The sequence below is a fragment of the Ictalurus punctatus genome, chromosome 3, assembly GCF_001660625.3.
Source record: "Ictalurus punctatus breed USDA103 chromosome 3, Coco_2.0, whole genome shotgun sequence".
Classification (NCBI taxonomy): domain Eukaryota; kingdom Metazoa; phylum Chordata; class Actinopteri; order Siluriformes; family Ictaluridae; genus Ictalurus; species Ictalurus punctatus.
The window spans coordinates 966,354-994,043 of NC_030418.2; the positions used below are offsets into that span (position 1 = coordinate 966,354).

At 45.8% G+C, this 27,690-nt stretch overlaps 3 protein-coding genes across 8 annotated transcripts in view; 1 reads left to right on the forward strand and 2 right to left on the reverse strand.

The window, feature by feature from the left end:
* vti1b (vesicle transport through interaction with t-SNAREs 1B) overlaps positions 1 to 1,227 on the reverse strand; it is a 4,025-nt gene extending 2,798 nt beyond the window's left edge. Inside the window, exons 1-2 of the mRNA XM_017464015.3 lie at positions 981 to 1,227; positions 106 to 164 (exon numbers count right to left, since the gene is read on the reverse strand). Of these exons, the coding sequence (XP_017319504.1) occupies positions 106 to 164; positions 981 to 1,077 (156 nt within the window). The 5' untranslated portion in view covers positions 1,078 to 1,227. The remainder of the gene's footprint in view (positions 1 to 105; positions 165 to 980) is intronic.
* Positions 1,228 to 1,496: 269 nt separating this feature from the next.
* Positions 1,497 to 7,693, forward strand: rdh12 (retinol dehydrogenase 12). Its single transcript, XM_017464014.3, has 7 exons — positions 1,497 to 2,316; positions 3,637 to 3,755; positions 4,455 to 4,610; positions 4,830 to 4,934; positions 5,124 to 5,333; positions 5,718 to 5,907; positions 6,247 to 7,693. The coding sequence occupies exons 1-7, from the start codon at positions 2,237 to 2,239 to the stop codon at positions 6,347 to 6,349; spliced, it is 963 nt and encodes a 320-aa protein (XP_017319503.1). The 5' UTR covers positions 1,497 to 2,236; the 3' UTR covers positions 6,350 to 7,693.
* Positions 7,694 to 7,850: 157 nt separating this feature from the next.
* On the reverse strand, positions 7,851 to 27,538 carry zfyve26 (zinc finger, FYVE domain containing 26). Of its 6 annotated transcripts, none has more exons than XM_017464013.3 (41): positions 27,429 to 27,538; positions 26,284 to 26,541; positions 26,052 to 26,127; positions 25,883 to 25,966; positions 24,999 to 25,458; positions 24,507 to 24,631; positions 24,200 to 24,364; positions 23,473 to 23,555; positions 23,215 to 23,348; positions 22,787 to 22,954; positions 22,045 to 22,533; positions 21,197 to 21,370; positions 20,767 to 20,918; positions 20,419 to 20,662; positions 20,073 to 20,336; positions 19,609 to 19,728; positions 19,250 to 19,420; positions 18,823 to 19,059; positions 18,582 to 18,687; positions 17,351 to 18,207; positions 16,974 to 17,155; positions 16,619 to 16,723; positions 16,351 to 16,473; positions 16,061 to 16,228; positions 15,472 to 15,721; positions 15,203 to 15,295; positions 14,769 to 14,950; positions 14,494 to 14,627; positions 14,309 to 14,337; positions 13,942 to 14,075; positions 13,530 to 13,750; positions 13,276 to 13,423; positions 12,917 to 13,126; positions 12,433 to 12,648; positions 12,110 to 12,307; positions 11,727 to 11,941; positions 11,446 to 11,608; positions 11,204 to 11,263; positions 10,868 to 11,050; positions 10,508 to 10,558; positions 7,851 to 10,396 (listed from the first exon to the last, which is right to left on the reverse strand). In XM_017464013.3, the coding sequence occupies exons 2-41, from the start codon at positions 26,472 to 26,474 to the stop codon at positions 10,190 to 10,192; spliced, it is 7,572 nt and encodes a 2,523-aa protein (XP_017319502.1). In that variant the 5' UTR covers positions 26,475 to 26,541; positions 27,429 to 27,538; the 3' UTR covers positions 7,851 to 10,189. The 6 variants fall into 6 exon arrangements, with proteins under 6 accessions (XP_017319502.1, XP_017319501.1, XP_017319500.1 ...); XM_017464012.3 differs by having other exon boundaries at positions 13,942 to 14,078; XM_017464011.3 differs by having other exon boundaries at positions 22,036 to 22,533.
* Positions 27,539 to 27,690: the final 152 nt, after the last annotated feature.

Here is a 27,690-nt window from a genome sequence, read left to right on the forward strand (position 1 = left end):
TCTTACAGACCCTATTAGTGAGGTTTGTGTTTATTTTCTCTTTAGCTTTTAGTGCAATCCTTTGAAGAACGCTATTCCTTCTGCGCGTCTATAAATGCTACTTACCAACTCCTGTGCCTCTCCATGGCGCTCATCAAACACTCGCACCAGCTTCTTCTTCTCCTCTGAGAGAAAATGATTCATAAAAACGTCAACAGCTGGAAAAAGCGTATCGCGTCCGCATGAGTGATTCAGTGTGACGAGTGTAGAGAATAACTCTGGGCTTTGCTCTTAGACCAAACACACCAGGCCTGATGTTAAAGAAGTGTGCTGATAAGATCATGTCCCCTCAATAAAAATAAAAACAAACTTATATATATTATATATATATATATATATATATATATATATATAAAAAGTAAACTACTACAGTTTACATTTATTACACCACCTGCCACATGGATTGGTCAGGAAGTGTTGATTCATTTTCTATAACAGCAGCTCTGACACTTATTCTATTAATGCGCTCAATACGTCATCGTTTCAATAGTGACAGCTCGTTCACCGGGACTTGTACGGCAGACGCTCCACATAAACGGTACGTAACTAGGTAAAGATGTGACTTTACATTTTCTGATATCTTCATGACAAAGGAGCTGACCCTTTTTGTTTGTTTTTTTTCTCTGTAACATGTCAAACTGCATATATATTGCCTTATTAACAACAGAGAGGCTGGTGACAGACCTTCCACGACATTAAATGGATAATCTATAACAAATCAGTACGATATCGGTATAATAAATATCGCGAGGTATCACGTAACCAATTATCGGCACATATCTACAACATGAACTCGTACTAGCTAGCATTGAGACGAAGACACCAAGCTAGCTAAGGGTTGTTTTTATATATATAAACAAACCAGAATTCACGGTTTACTTTAGGAAACATGGAAAACGTGTTAAATCAGTGTTTCTGTTTTCGAACGGTTTAATATTCACCGCCTTGGGAGCGAGTCACTCGGTCAGAGATCATCTTCAGCTCATCATACAGAGATCTGTACATCTCATGAAGCTTCTCAAACTCCTCCGACGACATGCTGTCGATCTGAAAAGCCTGAAACCCTGTAGTGTGTCCGAAACGATCAGTTAAAGCTGTTAAACACGAGCATTACGCGGAAATCTCCGTTTCTCGCTAGCAGCACAATCACAACATCCCGGAGGAAGGGTTCTTCCGGGATTCACGTAGGTGTCCTACACAGCGCCTGCGTAAAAAAAAACCCAACAACTTAACATTTAAGATTTAAGCACTAATTACATGTTTGTTTTGGGGTTTTTTTTTTACAACTACGATAACATTTCAGTAACATATAAGGTTTATACGTAACTGAACATTTCGAAATACAGAACGGTTCATCATATTTACACAAAAATAATCGAGCAACTCTTAGCCGTCTTTCGCACAGCAATGAATTGTGGGTTGTGTAGTTTTGTTTTTTACTAAACAAAACCAACATTGCGCTGTAATCTGATAAAACTTTAACACGTATAGATCTGCATGTCGAAATATTTGTTGTTTTTTTAAATACATGTATTGATTGACACAAAGCTATATAGCTGCTCGAAATGGTTTCAGAGGTTTCTGAAGAACACAAAAGACGGTGCAGATCATGTGATCTGTACAGCGTGAACTCACTTAAATTATTTTTGGTTTATGTGATTCAAGGATTGCCATAGGTTTATAGATTAGCATCCATAATCTGTGATGTGTTGTTTTAATCAATTGCTTTGAGTCATTTTTACGTTGTAGTGAATGTTTTATTCGGACTGTAGCGCAATAACTGTTTTTTTGTTTTTGTTTTGTTTGTTTGTTTTTAAACTACACTTCCCACAAACACCCGCGCTAGATTAGCTGGTTAACGCACAGTTAATCATTTTTTCTCTAACTAGCTAGCGCGTATCTTCGTTATATTATTTACTTCAACATGCAATTTCATTATATAATCCACGTCTTTAGCAAACTGTTTCGTTTATTTCCTAGTTGAAGCTCCGAATACCCGGATGAGACGGCGCTATCTGATTAGCCCAAACGACATTTTGACTACGCGCTACCGGCGAAGAAAAACTCCAACTCCCATGATGCTCTCAGCGAGTGGGAGGTTAAACAGCGCACATTATTGCAGATCCCATACCGTGCAAGTACTTACGGTTTATACAGTACGCGCGCTACATTTCTCTTTTTCATTTCCGCCATTATAATGATGATAATGATGATGATTGTCGTGGTGGGCTCCGGGGTCGTGGCGTTAATCCTGAGGCTGATGTCGCCTCACATCAGGTAGGTGCACTGTTATTATCTGACATATTGCTGGAAATATTTAACAGTGTCAGTACATCACGGGCTCGTGCACGAGGAAGGGTATTTAAATGCATCATAAAGTGGTGGTGGTGGTGGGGGAAAAAAAATAATGGTGTCCTGAATAGGCATTCACTTTATAGTATAGGTCTCTGAAGAAGCAGAAATACTCCGATTAGGACCTTGTTTAAAATGTTTATTACATGTACAACACAATAGCTCTTAAAAATCCATGTCGGCGATTATATTTTCATACATTTCTAGAGTGATTTTCTTGAATGATCACCATAGTAAGCGCCTCCGCTGAATAGAGATATGAGCCACCTTGGAAACAGACCAATAAGAGCACTCCCAGGGCGGGGCTAATTATGCATGCGCGGCCTAATTATGCAGAGCGCAATGTGATTGGCTGTTGAGGATCCGCGCGGTCGGACGACCAAGAAGCAACCGTGTAATGGACAGAAAAAACCATCAAATTGTGAATTTGTGCACTAACAAACTCTCTAACACAGATTCCCTGACACAGAGACTTTATTTATGCTCATTTGATCAGTCATGTAGTCGTACATTACGTTTTACTCACAGATTAAACAGATAGTGAAATTTCATTGCAAAAACTTTGTGTTGTTCCTCGCCCCGGCTGCAGAAGATGGCCGCCCGAGCAAAATTCACCATTTTGTGTGACGTTTTAAAGGAAAACATTACTCTGAAACACATTAAATATCTTTGTATAGAAATGTTTCTGATGCGGTCAGTCATTCAGTGCCTGTTCGATGATTGGTGCTGTATTTTCGTTATTCCTGTGACAAGTTAGCGGTTGTGTGTCGCTCTGACGTCACAGGAGGACGACGCTAGCTAAGCGAGAACGGTCAGGTTTCGACGTTTGTGCCCAACAATGAAAAGCGCAAGAGCTTCTTTTCTCGCTCATCTTTTTTCAGCATTACATTAATGAGAAATCCAGCACTGAATAGTGGAGACCTTGGACTCAAAAGTCCCAGAATGCAAAGCAGCGAATACAGCGTAGCTGAGCTCAGTTACAGCAGGGACTCGGCTTGACTAGTTAGCGGTCTACGAGATGATTGGCCCAACGATGTTGACTGCACTGTTAGTATGAAAGTTCAAGCTTTGGCTGCTGATCTGTTTGAGAAGAGTGAGGAGGTGAGAAAGCACGTCAGACTAAAGGATTAAAGTGCCGCCGCATCAGCACTGTAGGTAAACGTAATAAACCGTTAAGTGAAAATAGACTTCATGATGAAATAGTTTAAAACAACAAAAAATTTTGCTCCAAACCTGTGTGTGAAGGAAATACGCGGCAGGTGGAGTGTGTGTGTCCACTGTACGTCTGGACGGGAAGACGGCGCTGATTACAGGTGCGAACACGGGGATCGGGAAAGAGACGGCGCTGGACCTGGCTGCTCGGGGTGAGAGACACGCAAACGAAACACTATCTAATGTTTAACCGACAGCCGATTAACAACGTTCACACAGAAACTTTACTCTAAAACATGGTACTGCTCCGCTGCCTGTTCGGATTGTTGTGGAATCTTAAGTCAGACGAAGACACAGTGCTAGACTTTAATACTGTCTGAACAAAAGTTACATATTGCAGCTTTAATGGAAAAGTTAGCCTAATTTTAGCAAGTTCAGAAAATGTCTGCATATACTTAGTACACAGTGCATGTAAACATACGTAGTATTAGTATATGATTAGTTATACTTGTATTATAATATTATAATACGGTTTCCAATTTTATTTTATGATATTTTATTTAAAAATTCATCCTATTTTCAGCCGCTCGTTTAGAATTTTATTGAACAGATGACATGACGGTCGTTCCCTGCTGCTTTTAAACTGTTTAGCTCAAACTCCGATTAAAAGAACTTTACTGATCAGATTCGAGACGGTTCTCCAGATTTGGAGAACACCGAAGATTTTGGGTGAGAGACTTCTATATTAGCGTTTAGCTACTTTACCCTGGTCGCTTCCGTGCAGTGTCTTGGATGATTAAGAGGAACACGGGAAATTAGATTTGACTCACCAAACTGTTTCTATAAAATCCTTATAGTATTTGATGTCGGAGTGAGGTTGCTTTTTTTTTTTTTTTTTATCCCACGTGCAGGTGCACGGGTGATTCTGGCCTGTCGAGATGTGGAGAAAGGTGAGGAGGCGGCGGCGGAGATCCGCAGACGTGTGGGTGGTGCACAGGTGGAGGTGCGAGAACTCGACCTGGCGGATACCTACTCGATACGAGCATTCGCGCAGAGATTCCTCCAAGGTGTATATGCGCCCTCGCGTGTTTATAACTAGCACCGAAACGTAAAATGCGCAGTCCTACCCATGGTCTGGGTTTCTGTATTCTGCCAGCTAGTTTGCAAACTAGCTAATTAGTGCATTAATTAGTTATCAAGTCCAGTACAGTTTCCAAATAAGTGAACCCCTGGTACATATGGAAAAACTGCCCTCAAACCTCTCCTCACTTTCTCTCTTCACATAGAGGTGAGTCACCTGCACGTCCTGATTAACAACGCCGGAGTGATGATGTGTCCTTACATGAAGACTGCAGACGGCTTCGAGATGCACCTGGGAGTCAATCACCTCGGTGAGGGAAATTTCCAGCTGATGAGAAAAGTGTATTACACAGAAAGATGATAGTAATATGGGGGTTCTACTCATATAGAAGTTAATTATTGCATTTCCAAATAATCTCAAGTAACCAATTAGTACACGTAAACTACAGCGTAAAAGCTTAACGAAAGGATAGACGCTAATCAGCGTTTTCCCATCTTAGGTCACTTCCTGTTGACGTCCCTGCTGATCGGCGTGTTGAAGCGCAGCGCGCCGTCCCGCATCGTCATCGTGTCATCGCTGGCGCATTATTTCGGCTGGATCCGATTCCACGACCTGCACAGTCAGGGCAGCTACAACAGCGGCCTGGCCTACTGCCAGAGCAAACTGGCTAACGTGCTGTTCACCAGGGAGCTAGCACGCAGGCTGACAGGTACACGAGAGGCACGATATAACCATTTACACTACAGCATAACCATTACGCAACTCAGTCTTGGACGAGGTCCGAGTTAACGGACATGAACCAGAGTTACCGTTATAACTCTGACGGTGATTATTTTCCTATAACTGCACACGCCCACGTGTTTAATTTCTCTTAAAACAACAGCCGTACCACTTTACAGCTTTACAGAGCGCCGACATCGGAGACTCCTTCCAGAAATGTTACATCTTACTGAAAAGCGCCAGCATAATCGACGATCACACACACTCTGATATCTGCTTGTGTGTGATTTCTCCCTGTGCGTGAGCGGTTACTATAGCAACGATAACGTATTCACAGTAGCGCATTCATGTAAACCTGTGACGTGCCCCCCAGGGTCGAACGTGACAGTGAACACGGTGCACCCGGGGACGGTGATGTCCGATCTGGTGCGTCACTCCACACTGATGTCTCTGGCGTTCGCGTTGTTCTCCGTATTCCTGAAAACGCCGCAGGAAGGAGCGCAGACCTCCATCTACTGCGCAGTTGCTGAGGAACTGCACTCCATCACGGGAAAACACTTCAGGTAGGGTGTATTTCAGAAACGCACTGCATGTACACCACCACTGCATAATCTGGCTTCAAAATGATAGGCTTTAATGGTATTTTAATTTGTGTAATTATTTTTATACCTATTAAGTGTCCCCCCCCCATGATGATAAATACCGAATGGGATTGTCCGTGTGTGTGCGCGCAACCCCGACGTCATATTTTAAAATATTCTTTGTGTTTCTTTTCTTATTCTTATTTTCTACATCTACTTTAGTCTATTCTCTTTTTAAAGGGTAGCAATCATTCATTATCTAAGCAATGGTACAAGTCTTGTTCGAGCAATCTGGGTTAATAAATTCATTCCCTTTCTCAGCGACTGTGCTCCAGCCTCCGTCGCTCCTCAGGGCCGCTGCGATGAAACCGCCCGGAGGCTGTGGGACGTCAGCTGTGACCTCCTCGGCATCGAATGGGACTGAGATGGCTCTCCGTCCCGTCGCAGACCCGTCATCACGACCCCGTCACTCAGACGAGCGTTCTGTTCTACCACTTTGCCAAACGCACTTACCACCACTTTAAGCTTATTTCAAGAAACCGGACCTGGGCTCCCAGTGTCGTCTCGTTTGTACGTCGCCGTAGGGCGAGCAAAAAATGTCTTTTCCTCGTTAGAAATCTGAACCTTGTTTTAAGTCACGTACATTTCACCTCCTCCCCCACTGCAGCTGCCTAGAATTGTACTGTTTTTATACAGAAGTAAACTTGTTTTTTTACTACTGTTACACTCATGACAAGCGAACTGAAATATTTAAATATGTATATAACGTGCAGAAAAACTATTACGATTGGCCACGTTTTCCTACTTTTATTATACGGAGGGTCACATCACATTGTGATGACCACTTGTGGTCTGATCACACTGAACTATTTTCGTAAGGATTTAAGGCGTGAAAGATTTTATAGCCGTTTCCGGGTTGACCGAAAGTCCTGCAGGAATACACACACATATTCTGGTATTGCTGTAATTGTGGGGACTGGATGTTCTCAAAAAGCACATTAATGTGTCACAAAATTGCTTACTGTTGAGCCATATGGAGAAACCTAGCTGAAAATATCTCGGTGAGATTGGACGTTGCACTTTTTAGGAGTCTAGAAACTTTTCCTTAGAATTTCTCTCATTTCGGGGTCCAAGCACTTTGTGATGAAACCCTATTGTTTTGTCGTCAGGATTCTTCTGGTCCTTTTCCTTCTTCTTCTTCTTCTTTTTCTGGACTGGATAGTCGAACAGTCAAATATATATTTTACTTTGAGTCTTCGGCTTACACTGAACAGAAAACCCTTAAGGCTCGTGACTTTGCCTAATATGCAATTCCAGTAATGTTGACCTAATCCTTGCGAATCTGTTGCCAAATCTCAGATGAGTTTAACTATCAAAAGGTTAAAAAAAAAAAAAAAAAAACTGTTGAAAAATTAAATAATATTAATAAATTACATGATTGCTACCAATCTGATAAAATGAAGTTACATTTCGGACCCATAAGTGGGTTTTTATGGACAATGTAGCTTACGCTCTAGAATATCGTTTCTGATAGAAATCCTGACATAACGTTCGCTAGCTGTATGAATATGTTTTAGAAATCCTGTTAGCATAAGTTAGCTTGCTGGTGAGAAAGTTCTGGCAAATCAGTTGGGGTTGTTTTAGCTGGATAATATATGACAAGATCCTGTGAGAAATCCGTGCAGGTTAGCCTGCTAGCTAGAACATGCTTAAAATCCTACCAGAAATCCAGTCTTAATAACTCCGATGATTTGATAATTGGGCGGGGGGGGAAAAACTAACAAGCTTACATACAATAGCCAATCACATTGCAGCTGGTATTGGACAGGCTACGTTATTATTACAACCATGAAATGGATAAATAGTGATACCATAGATGATATTTCCGCTCGTACCCCAAAATCAGACTGACTTAAGACAAAAAGAAAGGTTATTGCTTCAACATTTGGCAGGATTTAATTCCATTTATATCTGACTGTATTTCCTGTATTTACATGCGTCAATTTTATTTATTCTGTGCAAAGGACAGTGTAAACATTATCTGCTGTTATCTGACATCACTGTGTCCATAGAGCAAAATCACATTATTTCCCTTTAAGTATTGAGTTATCCAATGAACCGATCGATTCAAGTGATTGATTAAAGGCAAACAGTGAAAAGAATACAAAGAATTGTAAAGAAGTAGATTCTGCATCACAGAAATCAGTCTGGAAACATGTCCTAGAAGACGTTCTCAATTACAGAATGGGTCAGACACAAGATGGGATGCCATATCTCACACACTACAGGAAAAACGTGACAAATTTTCACTCACACTCACACACACACACCAAATAAACTTGACAGACTTTCATCCAAAGGCAATGCTAATCATTTCAGAGAGCTTTCCAGTCAGTATTGCTCGTGCAGCAGATTATATGTTATAATATCCTTTCAGAATGATAAAATTTTTAACAAGTGCTTTATACATCTGTGCTGTTCGCAGAAATCCCTTATCGTGTCGTTTTATTTTTATCACTAATGCCCTCGTTCGGAGGAAGCGTATATCCCACAGTAAATCTACAACATTCAGGTTTCCCGTATTGGTTAAACAATAGCATTGCGAAATGTTTCTCAAGGGAAACCATACTCATTTCTTAAACTCCTGTCGGAAGAGCTCATGTTAGCTTGCTAGCCAGAAAAGGACTGAAAAATCCTACACAGATTTAAAATCCTGACATAAGGTTAGCTAGCTAGTACGAATACGATTTAGAAATCCTGTCAGAAATGAAGTACGTGAGCTTGCTAGTGAGAGTATGAGCAAATTCTGGCAGAAATCCTGGCAAATGAGACTGGGTTGTTTTAGCTGGAGAGTTCTCCTGTGAGAAATCCTGTCAGATTAGTGCAGGTTAGCTTGCTAGCAAGAACATGACATTAAATCCAACCACAAGTCCAGTCTTAATAAAAGACTGAAAAATCCGGTGAGAAATCCTGTCAGCTTATCTCATCTAATCCAACTGCCTAGAATATGACTTAAGGTACTATTCAAATCCCCTCGGTTTCCTACACGATTTACAAAAGCACCACACTCCCCAAATAGTGCACTGCATTGTAATTAAGGTGTGGTTTGGGACAGACCATGTGACAATACATGAATGCTAATGAGAATGCTAATGCTAAGAAACACTTTGTGGCCCGAATACAGAACCTACTAATCGATGACTAACAGAACTTAAGACTACAGTATAATATGAAAAATTGGCATGGTTTAACACACATAAGCCGAGACACAGCGAAGAAACAAAGTGGAATCGGTAAGGAACGAGAAGGAAGCACCCTATTTATCTGAGGTAGGAAATTAAAATGAGGCTAATACTGGATGCTGACAGATTTATTGAGCCCAAACTCAGCCATTAAAGGAATACACAGCATTTCCCTTAGGTCAACTGTATACGATCAACCAAGACGTTAGCCAACGTTAGCTGACTCAGCTTCTTTATTGAGCGCCGAGACTATCGTCGCTAACAAGTAATGGAAGCTTAGAGGCTTTGTAGAGTTGTTCGGTGCTTATGCAGATTTTGAGACTGTAAATGTGGACAAAAAGACATTGCAGTGTAAATTGTGTTTTAAAAAAAAAAAACTATATTATATAACAATATAGTTCAAATTTATGTATGTGAAAAATTGGATTTTTTTTAATACTGACATCCCCCCCCCCAACCCCCGCCACCCCAGGAGAGCTTACAGTTTTCTATGAAGCAGGAGTTTGAGGATTTACGTGTGGTTTACGTATGCATTTTATTTGTAAAAAGGTAAACTGGTAGCTATTAGCTTCTCTTACTTGTTAGCCGTATTAGCCTCAAAGCTCCAGTCTTGGCATGATTGACTGCGTATGAAGTAGTAGGGGGAAATTGTGTACATTTTATTTTCAGTCAGACTGTTCAATTAAGAGGATGTGCATCTGTTTGAGAAAGGCGCAGTAAAATTGTTAGTGGTTTTTAAGATGTTCCGAACTGGCTTTTATAAGATTTATTACCCTGTAGTGAATAATACTGCCTTTAAAAAGAACCTTTGCGCTCGTGTAGACATGTCCTTACGGCAAACTACCAGGGGTCGGTTATGGATGTGGCCGTAAAGTCACCTGACCTGATCATGTGACACCACGAGGCATGTCGGTGGCTCAATTCAAGCGTCTCTCAAACCCCCGACCGCTCAAACAGAGCGAAGCTTTGAGGCCCAGTCGGCCTTTTGAAGCTACAGTCGGTCAGAAATTAAGCCACCGATGCTACCTTTTGTTGCCGTGGTGCTTCCGTGACGCCGGCTCCTGGTGTTCCGAGAGCCACTGACGGCAGATCTGTTGCATGACGGAGTCGCTCGAGACCTCGGCGGCCTGGAGGACGTCCCGTACGAGCGCACACGCCTTCACAGGGTCCAGCTTCACCGCCAGGAGATACGCCGCCCTCAGCTTATTGCACATCAGGTACGCTTTAATCTACAAACACACACACAGAAATGGGGATTTGTATTTATTAGATGGTATTATTAAAACAGTACTAAAATTGTTTTTAAAAGGAGAAAAGCAAAGAAATGGAAGGAAGATTACTTTATTCTCTGTGGATTTGGACTCCAAAATCAGAGCCTCCAACTCTTTGGCCTGAAAGAGAACAGATCAAACGGAAGCTTTCGTTTAGGTCCGTGACAGTATATCGATCTTCAGCTTTACTGATTAAAATACAATCAGAGAAAATATCATTTATAAAATGTAAACTTACAACATCAGTTAGGTTTTCCTACAGCAAATTTACCCTCTTTATCAGAAAACACTCCTAGTTTGAGGACACATTTTTATTTACGTCCAAGATCCTTTCCAGAACCGTCAACACAGGCGGCAGAGCACCGATCCATAATTAACCTACAGCCATAATATTCTTTAAGACTGTCATTTCGACGGATTTCGACTCACATCAGCAGGGTTTTTGTCCCAGGCCGAGACGCAGCTGAGCACAATGGTGTCGCAGTCATGTTTGGTGGCGGTTCCTGACTCGCTCACACACTTCAGCAGCTGGCGTATGGCCTGGTACTCACGCAGACTCACCAACCGCTGACCAACACGCACGTACACAGCCAGAGCGTCTAACTGAAAATCCTGCGAATACACAAGGACGGAGAGAGAAGGAGTGAGAGAGATAGCAAGAGTGTTGGATCAAATACAGATCTCAGTACTGGACTGAAATGTTTGGACTCGGCTGTATATCGTTCTGTATGGTCGATGTGAACGATGTGAATCGGATCATCTCACCTGTATGACTCGATAAGCAATGCCGAACCCCTCCTCAATGTTTTTGCCCCCCAGCATCACCTACAGAGAGAGGACGGACACACACACACACACACACACACACACACACACACACACACACACACACACACACACACACAGCAGTGCATGAACATGAATATCCTCTGACGTCACCACGTGTCAGCAAACAGAACATCGATCCCTCGCCTTAAAAAGAAATATAAAAAGTGTGGGCAGCTCACCCTGCAGGCCACATCCACCTTCATGGGACTTCCTCCAAAAAGAGTGGGTGGGGCACTGTTGCCTGTAGGGGTGGGGCTTGTGGCGGCTCTAGAGGAGGAGGAGCTTTCGCATCGATGCAGAAAACGTGTCACTTCCAGCTGCAGCATGATGGTGTTCATGTGTCTAACCGAAATACAACACAACAGTCCCTGTTAATCACCGTATAACCAAGGGTTAGGGTTAATCATTGTCAAGGAGCTCCTGATTTCGCTCATTTCCTAATCCAGGTGAGGTGTTTGACCTGGAGACGTCGCTGGAGCTCATTTTTTTCCTGAAGGAGGATGACGACGATGAGGAAGAAGAGAAGGTTTTGCGGCGGTTCTGTTGCTCCTGTAGGAAGGCCCTCAGGTGCTCTTTGGCTCGGACCAGCCAGCGCTGCTGCTCACCCAACTGCACGTAGGAGTGAGCCTTGTGTGTGAAGAAGCGGATACACGTCATAGCCGCTCGGACGTGGTCCTGAATGCACACACACACAAAATGATGCAACATATTTATTAGTACTTACAGATATATATAATAATAATAATTATATATGTCATATGTGCTGCGTTCAACAAAAACTCTTTTCTCGTTCGACTTTCGACCATGAAAGTTCCTCTTCTATCTAAAATGTGTGTTCAGTACCATCATGAACTGCTGTAGTTGGTACAGGGTATGGTAATAACCCTTGCGCTGGAGCATTTGGCACGCTGGTATCAGGTATCGCCCCCAGCTCTCCAACGTAGCATCCAGACTCTCCAGGAGCCCCTGCAGGACGCCCAATCGGCCTCGTTCCAAACACGGCTGGAGCACGCCCTCCAGAAACACGTCTTCTGGACACTCCTGCAGAACATCGAGACAACCAGACACTCGATCCGTTTCCATCCAAAAGTCATCCAAGAAAACGCTAGCTCGTTTACCCAGGGAACGTGACAGTACTTTAGGACGGCGTGTATCGTGCGTGTAACCTTGCTGAGCAGATATGTGAGTGCGTCCTTCAGGCAGTCGTGACGCAGGTAGAAGGAAACGAGACTCAGGTGTGTGCCGTAGCTCATCAGGTAGTACACACACTCCTGATGGTGTCCAAAGCGCTGCAACCGGTTCTCCGTCCGGTCCGCCGGTGACGTATCGCGCAGAGCCTCCTCCAGCTCGGTCAGGGACGCCAGGAGGTCGTTATCTGCTGTCTGTAACAAACACACACGCACACACAAAGAGGCAGAATACACTGCGATATTAGTATATGGTATATTTCTTCACACTGAATTGTTGAAATGTTTAAACATATAATTAGACAAACGCAATCTGGCTAAACATTATTTATTTCAGTAGGATTTTAAGGGGGGGGGGGGGGGGGGGAGTTTAAAATTTAATTGCACCAGGCATCTGAATATCTCGAGCTCTAAGTGAAAATCCCGCGTGCGGATGTCTGAGCTGAGCTGTCTCGGTCCTCACCGGGCTCGGCGCGAGTCGTGTGGTAGACTCCAGGTGCTGGACGATCTCCTGCAGCAGTCGTGACCCCAGGTTCAGCTGGTTTCTGTCCACCGGAGCTTTCAGGCAGCGTGCGAACTTCTCCCGGGCTGCGCACAGACATCTCCCCTTCAGGAGCGCCATGCCCCACGCGTGCCACACGCCGCTCGGGTCCAGACCGCTTTTGGTAGACACCTAAGGTGAGCGGGGGGGGGGGGGGGGGGGGGGGGTAAGAACTAAAACATAAAACTCTGTATTTGTGTGACTACTGAGCATCAGTGCGATCTAGTCGAAAGTCGGATTCTTGAAAGCCTTCTTCAAAGAGTGACGTAAAACCTCTTCACCTCCACAGCCAGCTGATAATACTCTGCCTCGAGCAGCTGGTTCCTCAGACGCGTCACTGCCGTCGTCTCCAAAATGTCGTCCAGAGACGGGATGTACTTATAGTTAGCACTGACCAGGATCTTCAACACGTCCACCTTACTGATGTAGCTGTAAGTGGCGAGAGATGAAACACAGAACATAGAAACACATCAGTGTGTCTTTGAGAACTGTAGGATGTATGAGTGTGTGTGTGAGAGAGTGTGTGTGGTCTGACCTGTCACACAGAGCCAGGTCCTGGCTGCGTCCAGCTTTTACAAACATCAGCTTAGCGCTGAACATGAGCTGCTGCATGACGTCGGTCAGGAGACGAGCGTCCACCTCAGGATTGGTCAGTTTGCATGAGATCGAGCGGCAGTGACCAATCAGCTGGCGACCGCAGGCGGCGTGGTCACTGTGAAGGCTGAGGATGGACACGCACAGGGACGCGCTTGGTGCCTGAGAGAGGGAGAGAGAGAGAGAGAGAGAGAGAGAGAGAGAGAGAGAGAGAGAGAGAGATGAACTCACACGAACACACACCAGAGTGACTTTGGGATCAGACAGATAGATAAACAGAAAGAAAGACAGACAGACAAAGAGAAAGTCAGGTATATAGACAGACAGACAGACGGACGGAGGTAAACATGGACCTGTTCGTAGTAGAATTCGTTGTGTAGCTGCTGGTTCTCTGCTGCATTGGGACTGAGTCTGTACTGCCTCTGAGGAACCTCAGGGAGACAGAGGACGCCGTCTAGCGTTCCCTCAGCAGACACCGGACTGCCTGCTACTGGAGACAAAGCGTGTTACACATTTTTCTCTCAGGCTACTTATCTAGTTTTGTTCACCAACTGCCATCTTACAGGGTGGCATTTCAAATAAAAATAATAATAATAATGAATAAAGAGTGTTCATTTTGAGTGTTCATTCTTTATGATAATTAAATCGTTTACTCTTGTAGTCAAAATGGACCGACAGAAACAGTCAGTATGGTGAAGCATTTTGGATTGAATGCGATACCTTCGGCCTGCTCCAGCTCTTCATCCGAACTGCGAAAAAGACAGTGCGAGAGAACACGTGAGAAAGCATGTACAGAATATCATACAGCACCATGTACCTTTTATATTGTACAGTACAGCTACAGTTAGGGCTAACTTGTGTATACAAATAGGGGTGTGTGTTTGTGTGTGTGTATGTGTGCTTACGCTGTGTGGAAGAAGCTGTAGCACTGGTCACACACTCTCACGGGCTCCTCACTCCCCTCCACCACCATCTTCCTGCTGGAGCAGGCGTGACACACCAAGCGGCCACAGCGCCTGCAGTGATGCCGCCGGTTAAACTGACAGAGAGAGAGATAATAGCTACGATTAATAGCTAAAGATAACAAGCCTAACATATTACAGCCTAACAAGTGACTTCAACCTGTCAGTCCTATACACACACACACACACACACACACACTCTTCTCTCTAGGCCTCACCATGGTGAATCTCTCTCTCTGACAGACCATGCAGATGTGCCTGTGGTGGTCAGGAATCCAGTCTTTACGCTCCGGGGTTTTCTCTGGAGGGGTGAACATGGACGAGGGGCGGGGCTTCTTCCCACCCGAACCTCTGTCTTGTTCATGGCTGGAGCTGGATGGAGTATGCATGGGAGTGCCGCCTGCACATAGGACCAACAGCAAAGTTTAGGTTTCCACGACGACACGTTTGAGGATTAAAATTCATTTTGGGTTTAATCCGTCTCATGCCGGGCCGGGCCTCGGATCACCTCGGCGACAGGCCACTCCCCTTGGTGATCGCCACAACATTCACTTTGTGAAATGAGCGACGTTAAAGAGGCTTTCTAATCGGATTTTTCCGTGACTTTTTAACGAGCAGCTAACGAATAAATGCAGAGGCACAAGCGGCAGACCTGTCGAGGGAGGCGGGGTGCGGCTAGGAGAAGACGACGCGCTCTCCTGAACGGGACACTGCAGCAGCACGTCCTGCAAGCTGATCACTGAGTCTGAAAACAAAAAACAGGAAATAAGTTAATAAAGGAAACTGTACTTTTCTTTCATGACAGAATTGTGAGAACCTTAAAATTCATAAAGTCTCGATGGCTGATTAACTACTATCCTTTGGGACAAGTCGAATATATTTATGGTTGTACATCATTGTGTGGGAAGTTTTTGCCCTCACCGCTGCGTGCCCTCTCTCGGGGGGCGTAGGGGAAGTCCAGGGCGTTCTTTGCGTACTCGGCCAGCAGTGTGTCGATATCCAGGTTGGTGATTCCTGCTTCCTGGGTCGGTAAAAGGTTCCGGAGGGTCGAGACGGCGACCGACAACCATTCCACCTTCAGGTTCATCAACAGCTGCTCCAGCATGAGCAGAGGATCCGCCAGCAGCTGGAAGTAGTCCTGCCGAGAAGCTTCCGGAAGTGTCAGCAACACCTGGGGAAGCCGAGGTAGGAAATACAATAATAAACTCTGCTTTGCACAACTAGCATGCTAAAACGAACAGGACTTTCTTGCTAGGAGGCGTGGCCTCTGTGCTTGTCACAGGAAAAGAGGCGTGGCCTCCCAGTCCTCAAAGCTAACACTTTTTTTTTTTCGTTTGGAAAACTTTTGAATCCAACCGAATCATATTGAAACAACACTGAATCGTATTGAATCAACGCACTGATCAAGTCTCGTGACATCATATCTTCCCAGACAGAAAGAAACACACTCCTGGGTAGTGCCAAACGTGTGCGCACGTATATAAACATGCGCACACACACACACACACACCTTAGAGCCCAGGTGCAGGGCGTGTATGTGGCGTCTACGTGCTGGCGTCATCCGGCTCTGAAAGTGCAGCGTGAGGTAATCGGACAGGAAGTGGCAGGCAGCCAATCCGGGCCTCTGATCTAGCGCGTGCTCGCTAACCTCCAGCGAATCAGGAAGGCCCTCGAGAAGCTAGAGCCAGGGAAAGGAGATAGTACATTTTATATTACAGGTTTTTATGAACAATTCAGCCTAGAAGTAACGCTCTGACTCAGAGGGGTTTTTTCTCAGAACGTTTGTGCACGCTGTCGTACCTGGAAGGCGTCCTCGGTTAAGCCGTTCTCCAGCAGATGGAGCAGGTGTTCAGTCTGGAGCTGCAGTTTAGATTGCTCCGATACGGGATACAGCTGCACCCACTGAGCACACAAATCAAACTCCTGCCAACACACACACACACACACACACACACACCAAATGAATGAGTATAATGAGCACAAGCCGCCTCACTTGAGCACAGAGGTGAAATGTCTGCAAATGATCACAATTTATTTAACCTAATTTATGAAGTATTGTCAGACTGACCTGTGTCTTCAGCAAAAGGGAGAACATGGACTCTGGGTTTCTGCTCGACTCCTCCTTCAACTCCTGCCACGTCTGCCATTCCAGTGGAGGCTGTAGGCTCAGCATCTACACAACACATACACACACGATGACAAATAAGATTACACTATCACATCCTTTAAAGCAACACTGAGGTTAGCAGAAACTCGAAATCCATACAGATGCAAATCCCTCTTCAGTGTTCTGTACAAAGCCCACTCCCAAAACACACACGTTTTACTAAGGTAGAATCTGGTGAGTGACTGTGAGTAAATATATGCCACAGATAGGTCCAGGGAGCATAGTATGAGACTGAGACTAACACACACACACACACCCTGTTGTACATGTCGAGTTCATGTTTTCTCTGCCGCAGCTGGGGCGTGAGCGTGTGATCTGGGCTCGAGTCACTGAGGCAGAACTGCAGCAGCTCCAGGCAGCTGTGAAGAGGCCATCGCTCCAAACCCTGAAGCGCCACACGGGCTCGCAGCTCCCAGTCCTTCACCCGGAACAGCTGCTCTGTACATGTATAAAAAAAAATCCCTCAATATATAGAACTGCAATACGTTCAAGTATTATTCACAATTTCATAATATTTACATACTCAAAGTCAAAACAAAAAGACACACTGAACGTCTAAGAACATGTTTTGCTCTCATTTGTTCTAACATGGTCCTGAATGCTCAGCGTGAACGAACAGATGGAAACTCGTACCTGCCAGGGTGGTGCAGGCGAGCAGTCTGTCCCGTAGCGCCCCCTTCTGGTTGCAGTTTTGTGCGTAGAGCTCCAGCAGGCTCAGAGCTCGGTTCAGGTCTCCGGTGCTCAAAGCCTGCTGGAAAGCTTCACCCACTATCGCCTGACCCGTTCCATCCTGAGACCCGGAGAAGAGCACGGCCACTGTGCCCGACTTCCTGCTCAGGGCTGCTCCGACGCCTTCCTCAGCGTCAGGAGACGACCCCAGCAAGGGCGCCGCCATGTCCACTAGGAAGGCCTTGAGGATAGGGAAGGACGCGAGCAAAGCTTCGACCTCTTTGGAGATCTGCTCCAAGTCCAGCGGAGTTTCTTTACGCCCAACGCTTCGAAAATACGAAGGCAGTCCGGGCCACGGAGAGGACGCCACGCGGGCGATCTCCACCCTACTCACGCTGAGCAACGCCAGGACAGCGACGAGCGGAGAGCGGGATTTCAGGAACGACAGAGCAGAGGCTGTGAGGAGGAAAGAAGACACAGAGGACGACGATGACGATGAAGAGAAGGACGAGGATGAAGACAAAGACGGAGAAGGAGGAGAGGTGGAGAGAATGGGGGAGACGCTGTTTTCGACCGACGCCTCAGATTCCGAGCTGGGTTCGGAGACGGTGGGCGGTTCAGAAAGGTCAACGGTGAAAGTTCGCTCCTGAGTGTGCTGATGGAGGAGAGAGGCGATGCTGGATGGGCAGAAAGCTCCTCCTTCGGCTCCTGCGCCCTTCGTGGAGGGAGGGACCCAGAGAGGGAGTGGATCACAGCAGCGCTGCACTATGACCTGCTGGACGTTTACATGCAGACCCTCCTGATGCAGCAGAGACAGTAACCTAAAACACACACACACACACACACACACACACACACACACACACTCCATGGAAGTAAGACTCGCATTGATCTTCACCAATTTTAAAGGACAGAAAGAGATCAAAATAAATTAAAACATTTTAAATAAAAAAAGAAAAAATACCAAATGGATATAAAAACCAAGAGAAAACAGAAAAAATTATATATTTTTTTATTTTTAGTGTTTTTTTTTTTTAATTTGATGTTAATTTTTATTAAACAGTTAATATGATAATTAGTTAATTGAGTATCACTTTTGTTCACAGTTTTGTTTGTCAGTAATGTTTACTAATTTCCTTTTAAATTTTTTATTATAATACATTTTTAATTAGTAAGTCAGATCTATATGTTGTACCTGTCGGGTGTGACCTGTCTGTCGAAGAGCAGGTGTGAGAGGAGCTGATGTGGCGACTGCAGCAGCACGAGCAGAGGATTCCCCAATTTCACCGCCGAACTCTGATCTGAACACACACACACACACACACACACACACACACACACACACAGCAGCTGAAAATATTATCATCTTATGGTAAAGTTTCCTCACTCGGATTTTAATGAAAAAATGCATTAAAAAAACCAAAACAACAACTCGCCTTCGGAGCCCAGGCTGCGCACCAGCACTGACGCCAGCATGTTGATATAATCCAGGAAGCTGCGCATGTAATCTGGACTACTGGTGGCACCGCCCAGTTCGAAAGGGCACAGCTGGTCCAGGGAGCGCAAGAGCTGTTTCATAGCAGAGCGGACGGGGTGCGAGTCGAGCTCGGACTGCTTCAGGCCTGCCTGGTCCAACAGACACGTCAGGACAGAGCTGGCCGACTGACTCTCCCCTGCAGCAGACGATCACAGAGCAGAGAGTAAATTGCTTGGGATTACAACACACATCATTCCCTCCTAAATAATCTCTCTAGACAGACAGAGTTTTAGTCGAGTTTAGTGTTGTCCTGTTCGTGCTGCAAAAAGTCATCAGACGACGTTGTTCACTGCAATCTTAGAAAGCAATAAACGTCGAGCTCTTACCGGCCATGTCGAGGGCGGAGGTCAGAGTCTGCAGTGTGACCTCGAGGCGCTGGACGAGCATGAGGCGGGTGGCGATGGCGTCCTCCGTGAGGGACGTGTGACTACAGAGGAGGACTTCCTGAGCGCTGCAGCCGAACGGAGGCGTGACTCCACCCTCGTCTCTGTTAGAGTCTTTTACCGAGAAAGAGAGAGAAATTGATATACAGCATCACTGCATTAGTACACCTCTCTGTTCCATCATCCCTTTTGTGGGCATATTTATTACATGTACATCTCAAGCATGAATCCGTTGTTGTTCACAGGTATACGCTATCATTTAACAACAAAAAAGGAGTAACACAATATGAATGCTTGTGTACCCGATTTGGGTGGCCCTTTGCTGGTCGTTGTTCTGTTGAGTATTTTACTGATCTGCTGCAGTACAGAAGGAAATCCCCGAACGCCTTCAGAATGATGAACGTCCCAGTCCAGTGTCATACCTGCGGGTGAAAACAGAAATAATGTACATAAAGTCAATGGCTTTAATGAGGGGGAATGAGAGTGTGGCCTCTGTGCCTCTCAGCAAAGGAGGTGTGGCCTCTGTGCCTCTCAGCAAAGGAGGTGTGGCCTCTGTGCCTCTCAGCAAAGGAGGTGTGGCCTCTGTGCCTCTCAGCAAAGGAGGTGTGGCCTCTGTGCCTCTCAGCAAAGGAGGTGTGGCCTCTGTGGCCTCCCACTTTTCAGAGATGAGACTTTTTTTCTTCCTTGGTAACCCAAAGACATCAATCACGCTGCTTTCTTTCTGTACCTCACACTCAAACACACACACACGCGCGCGCTCACGCACCTCGACTCTCCAGTGAAGCATGCAGTCTGCGCTCAGCCGTCTCCAGAAGCTGCCTTGAGCTCTTCCACAGCTGGCACTGGCAGCAGGCCAGGTCAAAAGCGGCCATGCCAGCAGGACTCAGCTCCTCCAGCAGAGGGCGCAGGGGGTCTGAGGGGTCAGAGAGAAGGTGAGAGAGCCAGTAGTTCTCCTCCAGACAGGCCAGAGGACGAGAGGGAGAGCTCAGGAGACGATCAGCGACGTCGGAGATGGAGTAGAACGCCATGCCTGAAGGAGAGACAGCGAGCGTGTCAAAGGCATGAATTGTCCGATTCTGAGTCTGAGCCGTATTATCACGGTGCGTGCGTACCCGCTGCAGCTGCGTTGCCGATGCTCTGCAGAGTGGATCTGCTGCTGCTGCCCAGGCGGCTCCGTCCCGGTCCCGTCACCCCGACTGACCCCAGAGCCTCCGTGGAGGACGATAACGAAGAAAGGGACTGGCTCTCGATCTTCTGCTCGACCTGAGCGAGCTCAGACAGAACCTCGTGGTAACGCTCCATGAAGAAGAGCTCCCCACAACATGGCGCATTTTCTAGCCCAAACATCAGCATCACCTACACACACACATACACACAATCTAGGTGTTGCACAAAACAGTTTATGTCCTATAGTGGTGTTCTACACAGTGTTGCAGTGTAGAGAATAGTGTGTAAGGAACCTGATGAGCCTCCACGTAGTTTCCTCTGCGTATGCAGGAGATCAAGAGAGACTCAGGCGGGGAGAGCATGGAGGGAACGAGCCAGCTGTGAGGTCCTCCACAAAAACACACTTCATACTCCACACACACTGGCACGGTGCTACCACTGCCGTCTTGGAAAACAAAGAAAAAACACACTCCGAGATAAAACTCAGCATTTTTAACTGACAAAATTATCAAAGAAATCTAAGAAATTTTTTTTATAAAAAGTCCGTTAAATGATACCTTAAACATATTTTTTTTTAATTACTAGACAATAATAGAAATGAGTGAACCCACAAGTAAAAAATGGCAACTAAACTAATCATGTAAAAAAAAGTCAAATATAAAAAGCAAACTAACATTACAAATTTAAAATGAAGCTTGTGAAACACGTGTCTGTGACACCAACCTGAAGCGCTGGTGCTGATCTCTCCGTTCTGTCGTTCGGAGGCCATGCGTCGCTCGGGACGACGGCGACGCAATCGCTTCTTCTTCCGGACACCAGAAACACCACTGCTGCTGCTGCTGCTACGCCTCAGGGGGAGGGCAGAGGTCAGGCCTGGGGAGGGTAGAGCCGGACCACCTACACACACACGCACGCACGCACACACACACTTTACTTTGCCGACAGTAAAGATTTCTTGTTTGTGTTATTTAACCACAATTTTAAATTTATTAACAACAATGCAAGTGAGGCCAAATTCTAAATAGTTATCTATTCACTAGATTTGCTCAATACACAGGGCATGACTTAACAACTCGTGTCAACTTGTCAGTTGTGTGTGGCCTATGTGCATCTCAGTCAAAGTGAAGGAGGTGTGGCCTATGTGCATCTCAGTCATAGTGAAGGAGGTGTGGCCTATGTGCATCTCAGTCATAGTGAAGGAGGTGTGGCCTATGAGCATCTCAGTCATAGTGAAGGAGGTGTGGCCTATGTGCATCTCGGTCTTAATGAAGGTGCATCTCAGTCTTAATGAAGGAGGCGTGGCCAATGTGCTTGTCGGACTTAATGGAGGTGTGGCCGATGTGCCTGTCGGTCTTAATGAAGGAGGCGTGGCCTCAGTATCAGTGGCCTTTTTGCATGTATGTCCCACAGAATAACATTTTATTACACCGAACCAGCAATAAATAGTAATATATTCGCTCTTAGCTGATGTTTTATGCATCCGACTGTTGTAAAAACCTCTAAAATAAACAAGAGAAGACCGCAATGCATGCATTATCTATATGAAATATAAACAATTTCACCTGACTCACTGCTTGGGTTCCCCTGATTGGTTGTGACGATCTGCAGCCTCCACTGAGCCTCGGCCGTGTGTTTGGAGAGCCTCTGTAAGCGAGAGCTGAACGTCTCCACCGTAACCGAGCAGCCCAGACTCTGAGCCAGCTCCGCCTCGGCCTCCAGCGTCCTCCCGAGGGCACATATTCCCTCCAGTCCCTCTCTGAGGAGCCGCAGGACTCCCTCCATCGTACCAGGGTTCAGCAGGAAGCCACAACAGCCCGAAGTCACCTGACCAGACTTGACACTCGCAGAACACTCGCCCTTCTCTTCTTCTTTGCGCTTCTCTTCAGTGCTGCCGCTCCGTTTGCTCTCCTTGCCGGAGCGATTCGATTCGGCAAAGTCAGAGAAGGACAGGAAAAGTAACGAGAAGATGTTCTCCAGGAGCTCCAGGCGAAACATGGTAGGAACTGCTTCCAAGTAGAGCTGACACTCCGAGAGGTAATGCTGGAACAGGGACGAGTGACCTGGGGGGAGGAGTGTCTTGTCATTTCGTGTATAACTGTTGCCATGGCAATGCAGATGTCTAGGGGTTACGTCGTAAAGTGTTACATTGCTGTAACTGCTAGAGTAGCATGCCTACCGTAAATATGCTACAAAACAGGCATATTATATTTAGGCTCATGCAAAAACGTTAATCTGGCTAGAAAAGTCACACACAACAGACATCTTTCTATCACATTTGCATATTCTTCACTTGTCACTATTCACTGTACAAACCTTCAGCCTGTTCCTTCTGCGGTACCTGCGCCGAACCCAAATCTGAACAGCAGACACGCGTGTTCACACACACGGCATAGACGGCGTATTTCATGGCACAGAAGGCCCTGAACATGGTGATGTTGCGCTGGACGCAGCTGCTCTGAGCATCTCCAGACAAAGAGTCTCCTTGAAAAAAGTATAAAGTAGCGTCAGGAGTTGAATTCTGGGCTCTGATTGGTCAGAAGGTGTCGGTTAATTTTCTATAAATGCAGTACAGTAGCGATGCACGTTTTCAAAAGTAAACGTATTTACAACCGGAGTTTATAAGACATGATTACAAATTTCTATTTGCATACTGTAGCTTTCTTTGACATACCAGTATTGGGTATGCATGCATGCATGCACGTGTGTGTGAGTGTGTGTGTGTGTGTGTGTGTGTGTGTTACCTGTGGCGTGGAGCAGCTCCAACACTCTCTGCTCGTCATACTTAGCCAGAGGAGTGAGTGAGTGCAGCACATAGAGAGCAGAGTGATGATCCAGGCTGTGCAGCTGAGACAGCAAGGCCTCATGGGAGATCTCACTGTTCACACAGAGTCAGAATTTGTTTTTTGGGGGGTTTTTTTAAATGCAGAAATCTGAATTTGAATGTTATTTTGATTGGGATTCTCCCCTACATTCTGTGCTTGACTAATCTTCCTACTCACAGGTTGTTTTTGGCACACCACTCCAACACCCTTAACTGAGATGAGAGGACGTTCGCAAAGTCACTGAGGACAGTGTCTTTGGCCTACAGACACACACACACACACACACACACACAAGCATACAGCGTGAGTAAAGTGACAAAAACACTTTACCAGATACATGTTCAATTTTTTTTCTCCAGATAGACAGATTTCATTTAAAACATTTAAGGTGGAATATTTGGTGGTGGCTCAATGGTAAGAGCTGTAGACTACTGATCGGAAAGTTGCGAGTTTGAATCCCAGCAGCTCCCACTGATGGGTCCTTGAGTCAACTGCTCAATTCAACTGAATAAATAATTGTATTATATAAATATAATACAATAATTGTATTGGATAAGTGTGTACAATTTGGCAGTCCGCCTTAAATTTACACAGTCTACAACTGTGAATACAGAAATTTCTATTGAACACGCACACGCACGCACACGCACGCGCACGCACACGCACACACACGCACACGCACACGCACGCACACGCACGCACACACACGCACACACACGCACACACACGCACACACACGCACACACACGCACACACACGCACACACACGCACACACACGCACACACACGCACACGGGTCTGGGCCTGCTCACAGGGCATAGGAACTGGTTTATTGCATCGTGTAGTACACCATTTAGGTTTTCCACCATTTCTTTCTATCAGTCTGAGGTGTTTATTTCCTGACCTGCTGTTGGTGCAGAGTCCTGAGGAGCCGCTGGGCGGAGTCAAGGCTCTGGCAGTGTTTCCATCCCAGCAAAAGAAGGAGGCGGGACAGCGGCTGAAACTCCACCCCAAGCAACGCCTCCAGTTTAGAAAACTCCTCCTTCTTTATGAGGTCAAGCCCTGTGACCTACCAACAAAACCAGAAAAGAAGAGAGATGAGTAATTTAATAATAGAATCTGGGACAAGGGAGAGTGGATAAGTGGACAAGGGATAGTGCATGAGTAGATGAGGGAGAGTGGAAGAGTGGATGAGGGGTAAAGACTCTTACCAGAACCTGCTCCAGAAAGTGCTTTCCACTGCTCAAACACTCAAAGTAGATGGCTTTCCAAGCTGCATGACGGTCACCATGACAACACAGGCCAAGCATGAGCCTCTCTGCTTCAGGTAACTCCACTGACACACACACACACACACACACACACACACGCGCACACACAGTATTACATATAACATCAGCCCATTGTGCAGTCATGTGCATTTTTGAGATGTTACATGTGACAGCTAGACGTGACCTCAGGAGTGTGTGTGTGTGTGTGTGTGTGTGTGTGTGTGTGTGTGTGTGTGTGGGGATAATGTAACAAAATGACCACAGACTCTCACTTCCCCAAAAATGAGACAAATTGAAGAATTAAAAAACAAGAAGGAAATATCAAATGTCAATGTCCTAATTAAGCCAGCACTGCGCATGTGTGTGTGTGTGTGTGTGTGTGTGTGTGTGTGTGTGTGTGTGTGTGTGTGTGTTAGCCCCTGTCCCTCTCACCCTGTGTGTGCATTGCATCTTGGAGCAGCCTGTCCCTGTTGAGTCGCAGAGCTGTGGCACAGTAGTGCATGAGCAGAGTGTGACTCTGAGGTCGGATCAGGCATCCCATCACCCTCTCCTCACTTAGAGGCCCTTCCCTTGCCCTCCATAGCCCCGCCCACAGCCGCTCCAGCTCCGCCTCTGCTGCACATGGAGCAAGAGCCAGAGCGCCGCACACCTCCTCTGCCCATACCTCACTCCTCTTGCCCTCCTTCTCCTCCATAAGCTCCAGGAGATATTGGAGAAAGACGCTGGATACGTTCGTGTGTTTCAGGAAGCGGAGCAGGGCGTGGGTCAGACGTGGACTGCGCTCAGAGAGGGTGGAGCGGATGGAGGACAGAGCGGCGTCACTCAGAGGAAGAACGGAGGGCGAGTCCTTCCTCTCGACACGCTCAGACTCCAGGAAGGCCTGATGCAGCTCCTGCGGGAGAGAGAAACCAAAAAGTGTTAAAAGCTACAGTGGAATTATCCCTAGGACTAAGTGAAGGAGGCGTGGTCTCTATGCCAGTCATGCAAAATGAAGGAGGCGTGGCCTATGAGTCAGTCATGCTCAAAGAAAGAGGCATGGCCTATAAGCTTGTCATGCTTACAAAGGAGGCGTTGGTCGGCACGCTCAATGAAGAAGGTGTAGCTTATAACCCTGTCATGCCGAACGAAAGACGCATGGTCTCTGAGCCTATCAGTTCTAGAGATGGAGGCGTGGCCTCTCTACCTGTCAGTCTCACTGAAGGCGGCGTGGCCTCTTTGTGTGTCAGTCACTGAAAGAGTGCAGACTAAACAAGCAGAGTAAGTTAGGTGGTCCAAGTTATGATTATGATGAGTGTTCTAGGAAGTGGGAGGTTTACCTTTAGTACAGAATGAGGCACCTCCTCTCCGAGCTCCTCTAAAATCAGCAGGAAGGCTAGCTCTCTCCGGACTGAGAGAGACACCTGCAGTGCAGGAGGGAGACGTGATATGGATTACCCAAGGCCCAGAAACTCATCGGAGACGCTTATATTTGAAAGTGTATTTCACCTTGTCTTTTGAGTGTTTCACCAGCACCTGCAGCCAGAACCATGCGAGTCTGTGAGGACTTCCTGCTGTCTCCCACCTACAAAACCACACGGTGAAGGTGAACTCCAAAGCCATGGCCACAAACCAACCACCTGCACACAATGCCTAAGCTAGAATGCCTGAATGCTAACGCGAGTGAAACTGAAACCAGAGTTTTATTACAGCTGTCCGAATGTGAGGAGACACTACTCACGCAAGTCGATACGGTTGCGCGATAAGCGCAGCGATGATGTCGTCAGGACGCCACGGAACATCTCCGGCAGCTTGACCGAGCTGTCGGACACAAGCGGCGGCCAGTTCCCACTCGCCATGCCGTAAACACTGAGTGAAAAAGACAAACAGGTCCTTCACGGAGCTCTCCTCCTCTCGGCCGAACGGATGCATGACGGCACGCTTTCCCAGGTGTGTGTCAGTGTTTAGCGTGTTTATCCCGATGAAAACAGCTGCTCATCTACAGTAGACACAAAACACAGAACGTGCAAAACAGAGGTCACGACACATCACAAAGCACTCCTCATCCAACGATATTAAAGGTGTGGTTTCTAATTTGTTTCCACCCTTTCCAGTGTCCCCTAACCGACCCTGCTTCTGTTGAAACTACAAATCCTACTAAGTTACCTTTGGATTTAAAGTAGGTGGGGCAGAGCAGCGTAGTTCTGAGCTCATTTCCGGGCCAGAAAAATGAAAAAAGACAACCAAACAGTGACGAAACTCTCCTTATACACCAAATGGTAACGATGTAGATCAGAGTTTCTCTGAGTCATCTTTGAAATGATACGATTAGTACAGATCTTGTAACACGTTGAAAAATTCCATATCACACCTTTAAAACCATACAGCGCTATAAACTAGTTTTAAACATCCAAATATTGATTTACCTGAATTTTACTGTCACCGTAGGATCAGAGATGGCGATGAATTAGATAAACAAAGTAAGTAAATAAGAGGAAAAATAAAAGAACAACCCAAAAGAGAGCAACTTTAAACCGGATCAGTCATGACATGCTTTGGAGTATAAAGGATTATGATAGTATAATGGAGCATGACAGGTGACCACTCACACCACACATGGCATTTAACCTACAGGGAAACAGAAACGTCTAGAAATAAACCTTCCTGATATTCATATAAATACTACTTTGTATTTACTAGAACCTTCACGTCTTGTACTGTCACAGTACGTAATAGTCTACAATGCAACAGCCAAAGTTTACTTATAAAACTGCTGATAAAAACAGGATTTTAATAGCTCCGTGTGAGAAATGGTGGCCCTGGAAGGTGTTTATCACCTCGGAGTCTTATTTACGATCGCATAACACTGTAAAACACAGCACTTACGGTTTGTTTTTGTCCAGAAGTGGGTACATGTCGGCGAAACTACAGTCTAACTACCTACACCGCCCTGTGAGCTCGGCCGCCATGACAGCTGTGTCATGTGACTTTATCAGCTGATCCAGGAAGTGACTCATGAGTTGCCAGATTTGACTCCGTTCTTGGAGGTTATATTTTAATTTAATTTAATTTTATTTATTTATATTTTTAAATGAAAGTTGCGCTCATTTTTCACATTGTGACAAAATTATATATATGTTTTCGTTTG

Excerpts from the sequence above, each read along its gene's own strand:
- rdh12 (XM_017464014.3), top strand. The coding sequence starts at position 2,237 with ATGATGATAATGATGATGATTGTCGTGGTGGGCTCCGGGGTCGTGGCG. Across the intron at positions 4,611-4,829 it reads CGCGCAGAGATTCCTCCAAG|AGGTGAGTCACCTGCACGTC; the intron begins GTGTATATGCGC and ends CTCTTCACATAG. Across the intron at positions 5,908-6,246 it reads ATCACGGGAAAACACTTCAG|CGACTGTGCTCCAGCCTCCG; the intron begins GTAGGGTGTATT and ends TCCCTTTCTCAG.
- zfyve26 (XM_017464010.3), bottom strand. The coding sequence starts at position 26,474 with ATGCATCCGTTCGGCCGAGAGGAGGAGAGCTCCGTGAAGGACCTGTTT. Across the intron at positions 17,156-17,350 it reads CGCCTGCACCACCCTGGCAG|AGCAGCTGTTCCGGGTGAAG; the intron begins GTACGAGTTTCC and ends ATACATGTACAG. Across the intron at positions 13,424-13,529 it reads GACCTGGCTCTGTGTGACAG|CTACATCAGTAAGGTGGACG; the intron begins GTCAGACCACAC and ends CGCCACTTACAG.